We start from the raw sequence: 14356 nt of genomic DNA, 5'->3' as shown, positions 1-14356 counted from the left end.
GGACCCTTGCGCATGTCATAGAAGTCCTTTGACGTGCCTGACTACAATCCCAGTAAAGGGAGTAGGAAGACATCCCTTTCTCTGTCTCTACCTAACTCTATGGTCTCTACTCTCATCATGGTTCACCCTTTCAGGGTCATCATGAGATCTACTAACTTGATGTTTAATGGGTGTGTGAAATACAGATTTAATGTTATATTGGTTTAGAAATAGTGCAGGGAAGATTGAACATTTGCAATTAAACTTTTGTCATGGTAAAATAATAAATTATTGCTTTATAAAACAAACTGATTCAGAGTGTTGGTGCAGATGTGTCTTGCGATATTAACCCCTTCAAAGGGTAACCTATGCTAAACGTTCAGTAACGGCTATTTTACTTACATTTAATCATTTAGCAGACGCTCTTATCCAGAGCGGCTTACAGTAAGTATAGGGACAATTCCCAGAGGCAAGTAGGGTGAAGTGCCTTGCCCAAAGACACAACATCATTTGGCACGGCCAGGAATCAAACCAGCAACCTTCTGATTAATAGCCCGGTTCCCTAACTGCTCAGCCATCTGACTCCCTCCCTCCTACTTACTATAATAAGTAATAATTAATAATAATTCTTGATAATGAAATTAACTTCACTTACATGGACCATTAACAGAGCTTTAAGTTTGGGGGTGTCTGGGGTGCTGTAATGGATTGTGGATAATTGGTTGCAAATGTTGAGATCCATGACATGAAAACAAGATGGCTGCAGAAGATCTGTTCTCTTCTATGAGACAATGCCTCCTCTTTCAATGGTCTTGGTAAATGTTTTGATTCGAACACATTTCTATTTTCACCCAAGTACATCATTAAACCAATAACCTACTACACTGTGTATTTTTTATGTGCACACTAGAAAAAAGCTAACAAAACAAAAGGGAATGTTGTAAATGCGCGTGCACGTGTCACCGATTGCTACTTTAACGCGCATCATGACACTCCCGCTAATGCCAAGACTGAGCACGTTTTCTCGTGACCGATCCTAAGCCAATAAAAAGAAAGCTGATGGAATGCGCGTGGATACGTGATCGCGCACGCAGCGTCAACATTTTATACGAGAACGAGTACGTGCGCGCTCACGTCCATTCTTTGTGTGGCGGCGTAGAGAAGCGCAAATAGAGTAACCATGGCTGACGAAAAACCCAAGGTGAGTTCCTTGAAAATGTGTATATTTTTTTTTGCAATGTCACATAGATAAGTTAAATAGACTATAGAAAAAAACCCTGGATACTTTAACAGTCCTGATCTTATCTTATTCAAGTTATTGCTAGATAAAAACTGCAACTACTTCATTGGAGACACCGGAAGACATGTGAACGCGCTTTCATGGGCGCGTAGATTGCTCCTTGATTCCCAGCCAACCAGCTGCGATGGAAAGCAGGATAGAATAATATAGTAAAATCTCTTCGGAATCTTATCTTGATTGCATACTTGGGTGTATAAATTTGACTCTTAACTTCTGATTGAAAAAATGTTTTAAACATCAGCGCTCTAACTTATCAATTGTTGTTTACTATAACTCGACCCATTGATTGCCACTAGCTTAGCTTCCTGTGGGTTCTCTTCCCAGTGTTAATTTAGTAAAACAATGTTTTGATGAACATTAGGCAAACAAATAGAAAAACGACAATGGCTGGTTAAAACTACTTAATCAAATCCCTACTTATTTACGTTCACTACAACGTCTAAATACCTACCTCTGGACCTAGCAAGTTTTCTTTGCGGTTCCAATCGAGTATTAGGGTAGTTAGACGTACCAGTACTGTAGCCAAGTATTTAAGACTAGGATTAAGCCAAAATTGGGTACAAATGAACACCCATGCTTTAACAATAAGTGTCTGAATACACACTGAAGTAGTTGATCAAGAGCCTTTTGGATTTGTGAAATTCAATGAAGGTTGTGTATCTCCATTCCATTGAGCCAAAATACTACCATATGACATATTTGCTATAGTGCCGTTTACTATTGATGTTGTATCCCAAATCTTAAAAAACACGTTGAAACATGCTTAACCTGTGTTTATTCATTAATAAAGGAGTTATTCAACCACTTGATATTGGTATTTTGTGGTGGTTTGCATGATATTGAAAAACGATTCATGTCATGGCATTAGCTAAGGATTTACTTCAAAAGGTGTTAAGTTATGTCTCACTTACTGAAGTATGTAATGAGAGCAATCATGAAAGATAAAATCCAAATATTAAATTAACATAAGGCCATATATAGTTTAGTTCAGCAGGGGCCTTTTACTAATAAGACCTTTGTGTACTTCTGTTTCAGGAAGGAGTAAAGACTGAAAACAACGACCATATAAACTTAAAGGTGGCAGGACAAGATGGCTCGGTGGTGCAGTTCAAGATCAAAAGGCACACGCCGCTCAGTAAACTAATGAAGGCATACTGTGAGAGACAGGTGAGTATGGCAGGTGCCCTTTGCATCAGAATCAGAAAGGGTTTTAATCGCCATGAAAGTCTGCCCAGACAAGGAATTTACTTTGGCAGGAAGGTGCATACATAAATATATAAAACTTAAATATGTGGACTAACTATTCTGAAGGTGCATACATGAAACATATAGGAGTCTTAAGAACTTAAATATATGGACTAACTGTACTAAAGGTACATAGTCAAGCAGTCCTAAGGGGATTTAGAATTAAAATAAAATATACAATAAAATGCAAAGGAGCCATAATTTACAATATAAAAATACAAAAAGAAAAATGCATCTACACATTCTTATACATAGTCTATAGATAATAATACTATATTAGTTATAGTTATATTAGTGCTCCATATTGGGTCATTGCCACACTGAAATTGAATTACAGATCTGACCTGTTTTATTATAACACATCTGTAAGAACTGTGTTCTTGACGTAGAGTGACCTCATTGGCATAAAACATATTTTTGGCCTCTGTATGTCAACAGTCTTGCATGTATTCCTCCATGTCCACTGCATACCTAAAACTGTTCTGTAATGCACTGATATAGGATTCTTTGTTTCCTTGCTGCTTACACCAGCAAGTGTATGTGATCAGCATGTGGTAAGAGTATAAAGAGTTGCTTGAGCTGTTTTAGCAATGTGCTAGTCCTCCCTCATCCAGGCCTGCTTGTGCCTAATCTCATTGTGGAACGTCTCCATAAAATGGATCTAATGTCTCACATAGCCACTGAGGCCTTGGAATGAGAGCAAGCTTTACTCACTTTCAATAGGAAGTCTTTTCTTCCCTCCCAATGCTGCTGTTTCCTTTTTTTGTTGAAATTAGTATGAACATTGGTATGATGCAGGGGATGATGGAAAGACTGCCATCGTTGGACGACAATTATGGTACATTTACATTTGTGATTCTATGTTCACAGGGATTGACAATGCGGCAAATCAGGTTCAGATTTGATGGACAGCCAATTAACGAGACGGACACACCTGCACAGGTAAGCTTTGAAACTATTGGTAGTCTGATCTGTCTATTTTAAAAGAATGCATACTGTATTTTTTAAGATAAAATGTATTATAATACAAGGTTGTTTTTTTACAGTGGGTTTGGTTTTAATATTATAGGCATTTACCAGTTTTTGGCTTTACATTAAATTACACACTTGTTTCCTGACAGTTGGAAATGGAAGATGAAGACACAATTGATGTGTTCCAACAACAGACAGGGGGCTTCAACTAAGTACCCCACATATTCCAACAAAGTTCTACCCTTATTTACCCTTCTACCACACCCTACATCTACCCAGACCGCTTCTTTGAGACTTGTGTTGTTGCCATCCCAGAGTTAATGCCATGCAGAAGGAGGTGTCATTGTCACAGTTATATATAACTGCTGTTGTATAGTGTTTTCATTCTTACTTTTGTTTTAATCCTGTTTTGTACATAAACATCCTCATCAGAGTTACCGTTCAATAAGTTCAGACCATAATGTGGCAAATGTTGCAGGACCTAAAAAGTGGTTACTGGTTAGCATTCAGAGATCATATGTAGACTGGCTGGTTTGTTGTCCAACTTTACTTTCTGTCTTCTGCTTCAGGAAATTGGTTTTATATCTTTTTTATATAGTAGTGGTTGTGTAGAATAAACTTTGTCTCGTTCATAGTTTGACAAGGCCCTACTTGGAATAAGGAAACCCTGAATAGACGTTTCAGTTCAACTTAACATCTGTACTGTCTGACAAATGTCTTGTTTAAATAAAGTTATTCTCTCTTTTTAACCAAACTAATTTCATTTTGACTGCATCTCAGAGCATTCTACAACAAAATGCAGTATAACCTGATCAACATCTGTATCCAACGCCTGTGGCTACTTTGTATGACAGGTAGTCATGTCTGTATTTGATCCGTATCTAAAGCAATTTGATAAAATAGGTACACTCGGGTTCTTGCTTTATGCCCGCACATCCCACTGTGTGGGTGGAATAACGTTGACATTGAGTGGCGGCTCATGCTACCAATCACAGAGAGGCCATTTGAGATACTGTCCAACCAGAGCGACTGGAACTGTTGTGGGCTGTTACTTTGTGGTAAGGCATAACTTGTCCAAACGCCCTTTTCGCTTGTCTCTTGCGTACTTGAAGTAGAGTCGGGTGGAGTCTGCGTCCTGATTTTTGGCATCTCTGCTATTAGGATTTGACAAGATACACATTTTGTATTTGTACTTTCATCAATTCGATTGCAACGCGAAGGCAGTGAATAAGACCCTCAAGATGACGACGACTACAACATTTCAAGGAATGGAGCCCGGGGCTAAAAACAGTTCCAGGTAGTCATGAATCAGAAAAATCTTCATGGACAAACAAAAGAAATGGGGTTCAGGCAAGCCTGCTAACCACCAGCTACACCACCCATGTTAGCCAGTCAGCTAGCTAATATACTGTAATCTAGTTAACTAGAGCTAACCGTCTTATGTCCGTGCTGTCGATTTTTTGGGGGATTTAACTAAACTCGTAGGAAACGTTATCTGGCTCATTAATCTGACGCTGTGAACCCTTTCCTAGCCTATGTTACTGTATCTCGCAAAGTATGCTACACATGTCTAGCTCAAGTTGGCTAGCTAATTTGGCAGTTGCTACACTTTCTGGATACTGTACGAAGTCTACAGCAACTGTCTTTGCAAACGATAGCCAGCGACATCGATGATAGTGTAGCTGGCTAGCTACAGTACAAAATCTAGGATAGATTGTGGTTCCTTTGTCCCTTTTTGGTTTTATAGTTAACAATGCGGATATCATTGTCACGGAATATCATTTGTTTTTAGTTCAGTCCAATAGCCTACCACTATACTTCGGTGAACACACCGGTATCCTCTATCTAGCTAACACAAATTTTGAACTTCAAAGTCTGCCAAAGCACTCGCTGCATTTTCTCTTCCGACAGTATGATGCAGCTCATTGCATCTCAATCTCTGTTGCCACACAGTCAAAGGGAAGTGTCGACAATTGTGTCAAATAACTACTGTTAGATAGCTGGGTATTTATTTTACACTACATTTCTCTCCAAGTTAACCATCCGTACTCCAATTAAGTACTAAAATATCGAATCGTCTTTCATCAACTGTCGGCTTGCCGCCAATGCAGGTCATTGGGTGTGGGCTCAGCTAAGCGCCTGCAAATCTTTACAGTTGACTTTATCTTTGCCGTACCAAAGCTTCTAGCCTTGCTGCCTCCGACCATTGCAGTCTCTCAGTGACATACCATTTTCACAAGTTTACAACGAAGGCATTCAAAATAGTAAAATATATTGTCATTGTACAGTATGCTTTGCTGTTAGCAACCAGTCTTTCCAGTCTTCAATGTAGCGCTTGTACTATTCTTGCTGTTTTAACGGATGTGCCGGGTTGTGCCGGAGATTTGGATGTATTAATTAATCGGGCCTTTAATTAAAATATTCCCCTTTTCATGCTAGGGTGGGGTCTCTATAAAGCTTTTTATCTTCGCAGCCTGTGTGGAAAGCATGAGCTCATCTTAACTGGACAGGAGGTGAAGCCTGGTTTAGGCATTATGATTAGCTAACCTAGCGTGGGGGACGTTCACTGCCAAACGCAAATCCAATTTCTAGTCTTGTCCCCGTTTCCCTAGTATTTCGGGACGTTTTTGCCCGTGCTGTTAGCGAAGTTTTTTTTACTGGGTCCAGTTTGCCTCTTGGACAGCTGCTCGGTGTCAGCTGGTGGATTCATCCGCTGTGTTTCTGAAAAAAGGCGATGCCGCGGGAGGGGTCGAGGAATGGCTCTGCAAACACATCAATTTCTGTCGTCCACCCGACTGTCCTTAGGACACTAAAGGGATTTGGGGAAATGTTTTCTTCTCATTATCGTGTCTTTGTTCAGTCAGAGGAGGACCGAATGTAGAAAGTAGGGTTTGCTATCCCTTGCTTTGGATAGCCTATTCACAATTGCCAGGCTAAATTCACGTTTAGTTACCGTGGCTGTGACTTATAGGCCGTATATAGGCTGAATTTGCTGGCACATCTAATGTTGGAAATGAAAATGTAGCCTAGACTGGAATGAAAATGATCTTGGTCACTGCAATGGAATCTCGGCTGGGCTCAGAGGCGGAGACTAGTCAGCTGTAGGGGAGAGATTGTAAGCATCTAACAGCCGGTGCTCAGGGAGGGGAGAATCTGTGGGTAGAGTACTAGGAGAGCAATGAGGTGTCATCCATGAGCCACTTGAATTATTGTATTGATTTCTTCCATGCAGCTGATCACAAGTGTTACATGACTCTTTTTTATTTAGATTGACCTGGGGGGGGGGGGGGGGGAGGAAGAAAGGGGAGTGTGTCTGTTTGTTTGGCTGTCAGAGAACATTAACCCTCTGTCATCCCACAGGGTACTGCGGCCGCCGGGCGGAGCATCCAACATATCTTTTGGCACAGATGATGACAAAACGCCTGTTCGCAAAAACAAAATGGCGTCCAACATCTTCGCAGAACCTGATGACCCCCACGCCCATCGGAGGAACAACCCACCTGGTAGCCAACATTACTTCTCACAGAAACTAGTTCAGTTTTCTCACTGGACTTACAAAACCTGTATTCAAATCCTCTCCTTTTCCAGGATTTGTTTGACCCCGCCAACGATTCTCTGTTCATTAAAGAGAATTGTTCCTCATTATCAACCTAATACCTAAATTAAATCTTTAGTGTTGCTCATTTACAATACTTAAATAAACATTCATTTTTTGGGGGATGCAATGATACAGGTTGTCTTGCCATGTTCCTGTTTTGTAGGTCATAATACTCTGTAATTAAAATCTGAATGAGTTCTAAGGCACTTATTTATGACCGGCTATGAGCCGAAAGCATTGTATACCAAACAGACCATGGGTGAGAACTAGACCTGCCTTCCATGTTTTTACATTATCCAGTTTTTACCAATCATTTTTGTAAATGTAGTCTAAGCTGGGTGTTAAAGGGTCTGGACAAGTCATCTGACTATTCATAACTATATTTTGTGGAACCCAACCATTCATGCATATAGACCCATATAGGCAAATTCCTAGTCTAATGAAATCCAGATTGAGTTGACAATTTTGTCTAAACCTTGTTTTGTCAGCCTAGAGTTTGGTGTGCCCTATCATTCTGGAGTACGGGGTATTCACCTTGACTTTTAACCTCTGAGACACAGCTGCTAGCACTATGTGTCAGACTCGGTTTTCCGGCTTTGCTTCAGTTGTCTCAGGGTCAGTTCAAGTTCATTTGCCGCAATGTCCACCTCATTTTTATTTGGCCAGATAGTCCTGAGTGGTTGGCCTGTGTTGGCTTTAAAGCTGGCTTGTCGGTCTGATGAAATGCACCAGTTTAACCAGAACTTGAATAACATGTTTCTTGTCAAAAAGTCGTTTTTTTAAAAGCAAAGGCCCAGTTTGTATTGTGTTGTATTTTTTGCAGTGAACAAAGCAAGGCCACTAACTAAGGTTCAGAATCCCAAGGCTCCTCGCACTATATTTTTCTCAACACCAGTAATTATATATGTGGTTGTGGGGTGGTTATGTCACTCCAACCACCTCCATTCTGAGACCAGGACAAGCACTTTCCTATGTATCTACTTGAGATATTAGAAATGACCCATCCAATTCTGCTTACACTATGCTCGGGCTGAAATATAAGCATAGATTTGTTTAGATTTTCCATTAGCCTTATTTGTCGGGTGGGTTCAGTCAGCTAGCTGCCCGGCCCCACTGTGTTTGCCCCGAGATGATATTACTGTGGCTTTGTTCACAGCCTCTCCAGAGCCACTCTGCAATCAGAGCGGAGATTCACTACTGTAGCCAGGGACTGCTGCCCTCTGATCTTGTTGATCTGTCAACCCCAGTAGTGGGACACATCTCACTTTCCCTTTTGTCTGGACTGTATGTAGCGCTTGTTGAATGTTATTATCACAGTCAATCTAGGCTAAATGACACTTGAGGCAAATCCATTGTGCAGTCTTCACTGGCAAACATTCACTGGCAAACATTCAGTGTCTCGATGGTCTGGTTAATTAAAGCAGAGTCTGGATAGAAGAGTCCTTGTTGAGTCATAGTGCTACTTAATGCTGATTCATGCAACTTGATTAGAAAGTGGCAATGTAGTGACCTAAATGGTTTCCTCTGTGTTGGTTTGTCTGTGTGTGTGGGGTTGGGCTGTGTGACTGTTGGTATACTGATTGTCTGGACAACATCCACATTTAGTATTGGGCCTGTTCTGGCGTCTGAACTATCATTCCAGGCAATCGGATTTGGTGCTGCAAACATGGTTTTCAGCCTTTTTCTCATGTCAGTTTGGCAAATGCTCTCTGGCGACTTTGAGCTCTGTGAAATCTGAGCGGATGAAATCTCAGTGAGCGTGAATCAGCTCCAGTCGCTCAGGCTTACTCTTGAAAATTGACTGTATGGTAGTGGAGAAAATGTCTGCCTGCTTTCTTGCTCTCCCCTCTGGATGTGAATTATCAGTTGATATTTTTTGGCTTTTACAAAGTGTTATCATGAAACAAATGGTAGCTGACTGCTTGACAAGAAGCCTGAGGATCAGCGTTTCAGAACTTGCTAGCGCTACCACTCCTTAGAAAAGCTCCACAAAATACTAAACGGTGGGTTGTGGAGGAGCGGCCTATGCTTCATGTCTTCCCCCCTCTCTCTCCCTGCCTTTCCTGTTACACTTAACGTAAAACTGTCGAACAAAGCATTAAAAATGCCTCCCAAAAATATATTTAAAAAAATGTAGATGCAAAAAAACTGCGGGTAATGTGTGTTGTGAGCTGTCGTTGTCTGGGTCATCTCTCTGCAGGTGGGCAGCCCACTGGGATCCTGTGCGGGGAGCCCTCGGCCCCCCTGAGACGCTGCCCGCAGCCCCTCCTCTTCCCCAAAAACGACGGCCTAGAGCAGACCTCGATCTGCAACTCTGCTGCTAAGGTAGTGATAATGCGATGAGTAACGGGCAGTATGTCTCACGACGGTGACTGTTGCATGTAGAATGTCATTAGAAGCACACTTACTGTCAGCCTGAATGGGTTCTCTTCTCTAGCCATGGATGGTTTTTAGTTCAGTTGTATGCCCCATACTGAGCGCCCAACTGGCCACGTGTGACTAACTAGCCGCCCTGTTGCTCTTTCAGGTTGAAGTGCATGAACAGGCTAATGATGGTAAGTACAGTGTCCTGAACTCCCTGCAACTTATTTGATTCAAACTGTTCAATTCAAACCGAGTAATATTAGTGTTTGGACCCTTATAACTGTATGGGTTTGATAGGAGAAGAATCTGCACTCCACCTCCCTATATCTGTCTCTTGGTCTCCTGTCTGGAGTAAACAACTGGGCATGACACACATTAGCCAAGTAGCGTCCACAGTGAATGGTCTCATAGACTGTGGCAGCCCAGATAATCCACTCTTCCTGCCTTTCCCCCCAAAAAATAAAAGAAGAATGTAGGTCATATCCCTCCCACTGTCTACAGTGCATTCAAACGCTATATATCATTGTCCAGGTTTGTGTGTTTGCTGTGTTTTAAGCCACTCCTTGCGGTCATAATGAATGATCAAAAATTAACTTTGATGTGTGTACCTTGTCATGACAGCGCTATGGCCTCTACTCAGCCACCTGTTCTATGACACCACTCATAGGAAGAACTGTTTAATTCTCAGAATGATTTGTTCTGGATCCAAGTGCATGTTTTAACCCAGCACACTGTTTAGGTAATGGAGGGTTTGAACATGACATTCAAAGTGAATCTTATACTGTGTTTTGGCAGCTTCACATGTTTAGATTGGGAAAGCCTAACTTGAGGTTCTTGTGCAAGACTCTACAACCATGTCAAACACTGAGATCTTTTGACAACCTAGTTTTTAGTACTGATTCCATTATGGAGAACGGCTGCTTCCATTAAGGGCCAGAAATGTGTTCAGGTCTACTTCATTTTACCAAAGCTTTAAACAATTGAGACAAGAAACCCAGGCCATGGGTGAGGGAAGACATTTGAACCAACCAAAGCCTGTGGTGACTGTAGCTTTGTCTGGTCGACCTGTGTGTAACAGAATGTCCTGAGGACGGTGAAGCTGACCAGGAGCAGAGGGAGGAGCCATCACTGCCCTCAGCTCCCTCGGGAGCCAGCCCTGCTGCCTCCTCCGCTGCTGGGCGAAGAAACCCCCCTGGTGGCAAGTCCAGTCTTATCCTGGGCTGAGACCACTCCTCTGAACCTTTTTCTTTTCTTTTTTTTTTTAAGAATTACCCCCACTTTCCTTGAAAATTCCCCCACCTCCCAGTGTCTATGTTCCACTGCCTCCACACTCGTCTTCTCCTGCTCTCCCATCACCCCAAACTTCAAGCCTTTTGTTTTTACCCCTTTTCTATATAAAAAAAACTGTTGACAAAAGCACTTTATGTATCTCTCCTCCCTTTCTGCCCATCCTGTAGTGCATCGCGCCTGCTGGAAAAGGCATGACGTTTAGCTTGTCTCATTCTCCCCTGTTGTAAATGAAAAAGTAATAATAAAAAAAAAGAATTGACGCGTGGATTTCTAAATACAATAAAGATTGATATGAATTGGATTCGTTTTTTCTTCTCCACATCCACCACATTCCGTCCACATGGTGGAGCTGCATACCGAAATTTCCCAAAAATGGTAGGCAAGAAAATATTTTGCCCAATGTTGTAGTTGTCTACTACAAAGGTGTAGTTGACCTCATTTCCCACTGTATTAGTTCTCCAAAATATTTTATAACTGTTATACTTTTATTTTTTTAAATTGTCCCCTAGTCTCCACCCGATTGCACCACCTCTTGGAATGAATGAACGTCCGTTATAAGCATTTCGTTTGAACTAATTACTAAACATGATTATAGGCTATTCATTTTAAGTGTGGACACGAGTGATAGACGAGGAATTGTTTCACCAGGCTACCTGACATTTATAATTTCACGGGTGTACTATATCATGAGGTAATGGAGGAGATACCACAGCATGGCTTTCAACTGTCCACTTAGCACTCTGCCACATTATTATATTGTTGACATCTGAAAGCAAGGCTAATTCATGGACAACAAACAATCAAAGATCACTTTAACCTTCCTGTTGTGGAGTGTGTTGCCAGAAATGACTGACACCTGATGCTGTGTTGGATCAAGTTCTTGTGCCAACATCCCAAGTTTTGAAGTTCTACTGGCCTATAGGCCTCATCATACAAGTAATCTTGGAGTAAAAAAGAAGCATATACATGTTTTAGGCTTTAGCTAAACTCACAATGGATCCCAACCTGTAAATGTAGACTAGTTGAATGGTTATTGTTACTGTTAATGTTATTTAATTTCTGCTGTTTAATTTGTATTTTGTTCATTTTTGTATGCCTTTTTAATCCATGATAGATTTGTGTCCATTTGTATCTAATCTGACTCTTACATAGACCCCAGACCACTCCAAACTTTACAATTTTCATTGTTAACCAAGTGCTGTTTTTCAGGTGTGTTCTGCAACAGGAGAAGGACTATAGTAGGAATATGCTAACCAAGGGCATGTCTGCATGCCAATAGACAATGGTTCTTCCAAGTGATCCTTTGAGCAAATAGCCACGACCCACAAGTGATCCTCTGAGGAAACAGCCATAATCAATAGAATCATAATGCTGACCTGTCTGCAATCAAGCTTCTCTCTCCTATGGGTGCAGGTTATCACACAATGAACACTGCAGTTTTCGCTTTGTGTCCAGAGGGAGGATTGTAAAATGTAATGTAAGGCTGGGTGTCACCCTGCCCCCACCTCTCATATGCTAAAGTCTGGAGTTGGTGGAGGGAGTCTCTGCTTGATGGGTCTAACACCTCATTGTGTAACTTACTGTCGCATTGCTAGTCATATGTTGATAAGTAAGGGTCAACATGTGGTCTGATTGGTTGTTCTTGTGTATAAAGCGAATTGTGAAGCATTGTTCTGTGGATTCTTCATCTCCTGAGGCCTGCTCCTCAGCTCTGGCTTGTCCTACTCCTTTATCTCCTCTTGCTTTCTCTCTGGTTTACAATCAAGGTAGTGTAGGTAAAAGTTAACCATAATTTTGTAACATGTTTGCCGTGTAATTGATGTCATTAATTTGCAGTTATTAAATGTATATTTCATTTAACCTTACTCTTGACCATTCTTGCTCTGTTTAACCCTTAGTCAAATAACTTCAATTTCCATTAGTATTGACATAATTTGGTTAATGTTAATACACTGTTCAGTTTCCCCTCTTCCTTCAAATATAGGGGAATTTGTTTTGGTTGTTTGGACAATTTTAACCCTTGTGTAACCTTCAAAAATAAAGTGAATCATTTTCTTTTAACCGTCGTGCTGTCTTAGACCCCCCCACCCACAGCGCAAAGGTTAAAAGAAAACGCTTCACTTTGTTTTTGTATCAGGTAAAGTTGTTGCAACACGACGATGGGTCACAATGACCCGAAGGTTCACAATGACCCGAAGGAAGCACAAGGGTTAAACCCCCTACAAAATCCCTCCTTTAATCTTGAGTTTAAATCCTTTCTGAGTCTTTAAACCATTCTCCATTTCTAAATGACTTGCAGACTTGACTGCTGCCCCCAGTAGAGCTCCTCTCTGAGGATAGCCATAGCATGGGGAGACTAGAGACTTGGAATGAATGGATAAAGCTAAATGGATACAGCTAAATTGACGCCATTGTGTTGAGGTATTTCATAGATGGTTCCTCATAGATTCTTAATCCCAAGAACAATCGGGCGGAGCTGCAGGAGACCTATGTCCGGTATAAGTCACCGCCACCATGAAATGACGCAGTCTTGACACTACTACTTTACAGCCAGGGCAGTCTTTTTAAGACCAGGAACGTCCCCCACACTCTGACATTGCACCTTGGTTCTGTCTCTCTCTATCTGAAGGGGGAACGTGTATCGCAGTTCTCTGCCATGGATGTCGAGACAGTGTCCCAGTGGGTTATCAATGGAGTGCAGGTGCAAGTAGAACCATACACGCCAAGACAAATGTGTTTGTATTGTCAAAGAAGTGTGTTGTAACTTGTTACCGAGTCTTCCTGCCTTGAAAATAGATGCCAGTTATGTGCAGGTGTGTGCGGTTTGTGGTCATGGGGTGTCTGGCCTGTGGGTGGTTTTCAAACAGTTTCAGTCAAGAGGTCTGGATGTGAGGACTAACTCTCCCGTTCTCACTCTTTTTGTTTTGTGATGAGAGAAGGATGTGTGGTGGAATTTTCTATGATTGAATGTCTGAAGTCAGAAGAATTTGTCTTTATCTGTTTATTCTTGAAATCAAGGAGGAGCAGTTCCAAAACAGTATCATAAATGATGTCTGCAGTAGAAGGGCTCTCTAAAGGTGTCATGATCTGAACACTCTTTTATACAGTAATTCCAGACAGTTACATCATTAGTTCAATAGTTCATGTCTATCAAAAGAGGAATCTTCAATAACATAAAGTTAAAAAGGGAAATAGGTTGCAGAACTGGTTACAGATGCTCAATATTAAAAAACAGAGCTTGAGACGACAGAAGCAGAACTTGTCGGCAAAAACACCCCTGGACTATGGGCAAAACAACCAGGGTCAAACAGTCAAATTGTTAGACGTTTGTCAGCAAACGGAAACTTAAGCAATACTGTCTTAGGCTAAAAGGTTATGCCATTTTTACAGAAGTTAAAAGCCCAGCAATAATTGTTCTAGGCCAAAGAATATTATAGACATCTTAAAGAATAGTAATTTTCTATTAGAGATGGCAAGGATAGCTTCCCTAAGCAACATACTGTACTTCCTTCACCCCTAATTGAAAGCCAGATGTTTTCACGAAACACTTTGCATTTCCCTCCATTTTAGAATTGCCTACGTGTGATTTGCTTTCTTTCTCAGTTCTC

General features: G+C 41.3%; 2 protein-coding genes across 2 annotated transcripts; both read left to right on the top strand.

The window, feature by feature from the left end:
• The first annotated feature begins 1074 nt into the window (after positions 1 to 1074).
• Positions 1075 to 4245, top strand: sumo2b (small ubiquitin like modifier 2b). The gene is made up of 4 exons (XM_047038166.1): positions 1075 to 1180; positions 2315 to 2446; positions 3395 to 3466; positions 3646 to 4245. Exons 1-4 carry the CDS (start codon positions 1160 to 1162, stop codon positions 3706 to 3708), a joined length of 288 nt encoding a protein of 95 aa, XP_046894122.1. The 5' UTR covers positions 1075 to 1159; the 3' UTR covers positions 3709 to 4245.
• A 313-nt stretch (positions 4246 to 4558) lies between these two features.
• Positions 4559 to 11044, top strand: jpt1b (Jupiter microtubule associated homolog 1b). Its single transcript, XM_047038917.1, has 5 exons — positions 4559 to 4793; positions 6857 to 6999; positions 9295 to 9419; positions 9622 to 9649; positions 10537 to 11044. Exons 1-5 carry the CDS (start codon positions 4738 to 4740, stop codon positions 10680 to 10682), a joined length of 498 nt encoding a protein of 165 aa, XP_046894873.1. The 5' UTR covers positions 4559 to 4737; the 3' UTR covers positions 10683 to 11044.
• The last annotated feature ends 3312 nt before the right edge of the window (positions 11045 to 14356 follow it).

This window comes from Hypomesus transpacificus, chromosome 17 (genome assembly GCF_021917145.1).
Source record: "Hypomesus transpacificus isolate Combined female chromosome 17, fHypTra1, whole genome shotgun sequence".
In the NCBI taxonomy this organism is placed as follows: Eukaryota; Metazoa; Chordata; class Actinopteri; order Osmeriformes; family Osmeridae; genus Hypomesus; species Hypomesus transpacificus.
Note: the sequence above shows the minus strand (reverse complement) of the source record. Positions and strands in the feature narration are given on the sequence as shown.

Excerpts from the sequence above, each read along its gene's own strand:
- sumo2b (XM_047038166.1), top strand. The coding sequence starts at position 1,160 with ATGGCTGACGAAAAACCCAAG. Across the intron at positions 1,181-2,314 it reads TGGCTGACGAAAAACCCAAG|GAAGGAGTAAAGACTGAAAA; the intron begins GTGAGTTCCTTG and ends CTTCTGTTTCAG. Across the intron at positions 3,467-3,645 it reads AGACGGACACACCTGCACAG|TTGGAAATGGAAGATGAAGA; the intron begins GTAAGCTTTGAA and ends GTTTCCTGACAG.
- jpt1b (XM_047038917.1), top strand. The coding sequence starts at position 4,738 with ATGACGACGACTACAACATTTCAAGGAATGGAGCCCGGGGCTAAAAAC. Across the intron at positions 4,794-6,856 it reads GGGGCTAAAAACAGTTCCAG|GGTACTGCGGCCGCCGGGCG; the intron begins GTAGTCATGAAT and ends GTCATCCCACAG. Across the intron at positions 7,000-9,294 it reads TCGGAGGAACAACCCACCTG|GTGGGCAGCCCACTGGGATC; the intron begins GTAGCCAACATT and ends ATCTCTCTGCAG.